Source organism: Sander lucioperca, chromosome 23, assembly GCF_008315115.2.
Source record: "Sander lucioperca isolate FBNREF2018 chromosome 23, SLUC_FBN_1.2, whole genome shotgun sequence".
In the NCBI taxonomy this organism is placed as follows: domain Eukaryota; kingdom Metazoa; phylum Chordata; class Actinopteri; order Perciformes; family Percidae; genus Sander; species Sander lucioperca.
In genome coordinates, this window is record NC_050195.1 from 3760908 (window position 1) to 3763407 (window position 2500).

A 2500-nucleotide genomic window follows, 5' to 3' on the forward strand; every position below is an offset into this window, starting at 1 on the left:
CGACAAATGAAATGAAAAAAGATGCTAAGAAAAGACGACCAAAGACGGTAAAAAGACAGCGTCACATAAAGTCTCTAATAATGTGTTTTGAGAAGTGATATAAAGCTATAGTGCGTAGTTTCTCGTTTTGTCCACAACTCAAAGATATTCAGTTCACTGTCAGAGGAGAGAAGACACTAGAACAATATTCACATCTAACAAGCTGACATCACAAGTTTTAGTTTTCAAGTAAAGAAAATGACTCAAAGATTTTCAAAATAGTTGGTCATTAATTTAATAGTTGACAACTAATCGATTCATCTTTGCACCAATAGTTTTATTCAACCCAAAGATAGCCAGTCCTTCCAGAAAAAGGAAGGACTGTGTGTGTGGAGTTTTTTTTGTGATTGTTGCGGGCAAAAATCCTTGATTATGCGGCACGTTTTCTTAAAAAATGTGATGGAATATGCGGGATATTTATGCAATTTTATGTGATGAAATTGCGGGAACTTGCAAAAACTGTGGTTTCATCATGGCTTCATCGCGGGGTTTGCAGCTTTTCGATGATGTTCACGTCCCATAATTATGTCACTTCATAACGTTCCCATGGCAACAGGGGAAAATGGCTGCTCTTGTGTGACGTAAACGCAACATTTTTCAACTTTCTGCTAAGATATATGTGACTTTTTTGCAACGAAAATGTGGGGATTATGAAATCATGCAAGTCCCGCATATTTTGCGCGGAAATTGGCAATTTATGCGGTGAAAGTGCGGCGTATTTGAAAAAGTGTGCTTTGAAGAGGAAGTGTTGCACATCATTTAAACCAGAGATCTTCAACAGGGGGTCCGGGACCCCTAGGGGGTCCTCAGAGTCACTGCAGGGGGGCCTCCAAATTATAGTAAATGTTTGAAAGTTTTATTAGCAAATATAAATCCTCACTGATGATAGGCTTACTGGCCTATAGGTAAGGTAGTCACTAAGGTAACCGTCCACAGATACAGTTCATCCTAACGATTCCCTGTGCTGGCTGCCCTACACGTTATTGTAGGCCCAGTTTAATATGTAACTTAATTTTAGACAGTATATGTACAGTCATGTGATCAAATTAAGACACCCATGCTAAAGTTGACTAAAAAGAGGAATACAAAAATCATCTTTAGGAAATTGATCTTAATGCCTTAATTAAAAAAATTAGGAAAAATCCAATCTTTAAGGACACATTGGCATGGTATTATTTCAGTTAGCCTAATAGCTGGTTTGATTTGCTTTGAGAGATGATTTATTGGAAAGTACCCCATGCCAATCTCTAGGTATGGTGAAGGGTATGTGATGATGTGGGGGTATGGTGAAGGGTATGTGATGATGTGGGGGTATGGTGAAGGGTATGTGATGATGTGGGGGTATGGTGAAGGGTATGTGATGATGTGGGGGCCAAGGGAACTTTATCAGGATGCATAGTATCCTGGATCCATGAAATAACTGGCCTTTCAAAATAAAAGTCTGCCTGCCTCTATGGGAATTTAACATAGGGGTGTACTGACTTATGCCCCCTGTATTTTAAGGAAGAACATTTATTTATTTATGATACATTATTCATTCACAAAGAAAATTGGTGTCCTTAAAGATTGGATTTTTCCTGATTTTTTTAATTAAGGCATTAAGATCAATTTCCAAAAGATGATTTTTTATTCCTCTTTTTAGTCAACTTTAGCATGGGTGTCCTAATTTTTTCACATGACTATAGTAGGGGGTCCCTGCTCTGTCTCTCTTTCAGTTAAGGGGTCCTTGGCTTAAAAGACGTTGAAGGCCCCTGATTTAAACAATATGAACGAACACCATCAGAAAGTTATACTCAACGTGACTTCATGAAGTATGCTTTTAAAATGAAACCTTTTTTAAATGGTGGAAAAATCCCGGGAAAAGAGCTACACGTATCCGGTAATTAATCATTTTAAAATCAAGAGTCTTCAACCCTCACATTTGTTTTCTGTCCTGCAGGTGAAGTATAAAACCAAGCAGAGCCAGAGAGCCGAGGGCTCTGCAGACCTGCCCAACCTCCTGCAGCTGGAGCACGTCCTGCACGCCAGCAAGCTGCAGAGCAACGTACGCCGCCGCCGCCGCCGCCGCTCGCCGGCTTCACCACACAACACCATGTCCTTACACACGTTCAGACAGCTTTATTTATCCCAAACGGGCAAATTTCGTTTTAAAGTGAACATGAAACATCCAGATTCCTGACAAGTTGTGTACAGAATGAAGTGAGTTATTTCGAAAAGGGAAAAAATGACATAACACATAAACACATAAACAACAGATATGGGAAAGTCAGAGACAACACACCAGGGCTGGGTTACACTGTGTGTGTGTGTGTGTGTGTGTGTGTGTGTGTGTGTGTGTGTGTGTGTGTGGGGGGGGGGGGGACAAGGACAAGTAATTTCTCTTTAATTTTTCAATATAGCAGACTGAGCGTATGTGTGTCTTTTTTTATTATTTGTGAGAGTGACTTTGTCCTTTTGTGTG

At 40.0% G+C, this 2500-nt stretch overlaps 1 protein-coding gene across 1 annotated transcript in view; it reads left to right on the forward strand.

Annotated features, from left to right (window-relative positions):
- Positions 1-2500, forward strand: part of LOC116053716 (nebulin) — a 106245-nt gene that overhangs the window by 92925 nt on the left and 10820 nt on the right. Inside the window, exon 54 of the mRNA XM_035998317.1 lies at positions 1979-2083. Within this exon, the coding sequence (XP_035854210.1) occupies positions 1979-2083 (105 nt within the window). The remainder of the gene's footprint in view (positions 1-1978; positions 2084-2500) is intronic.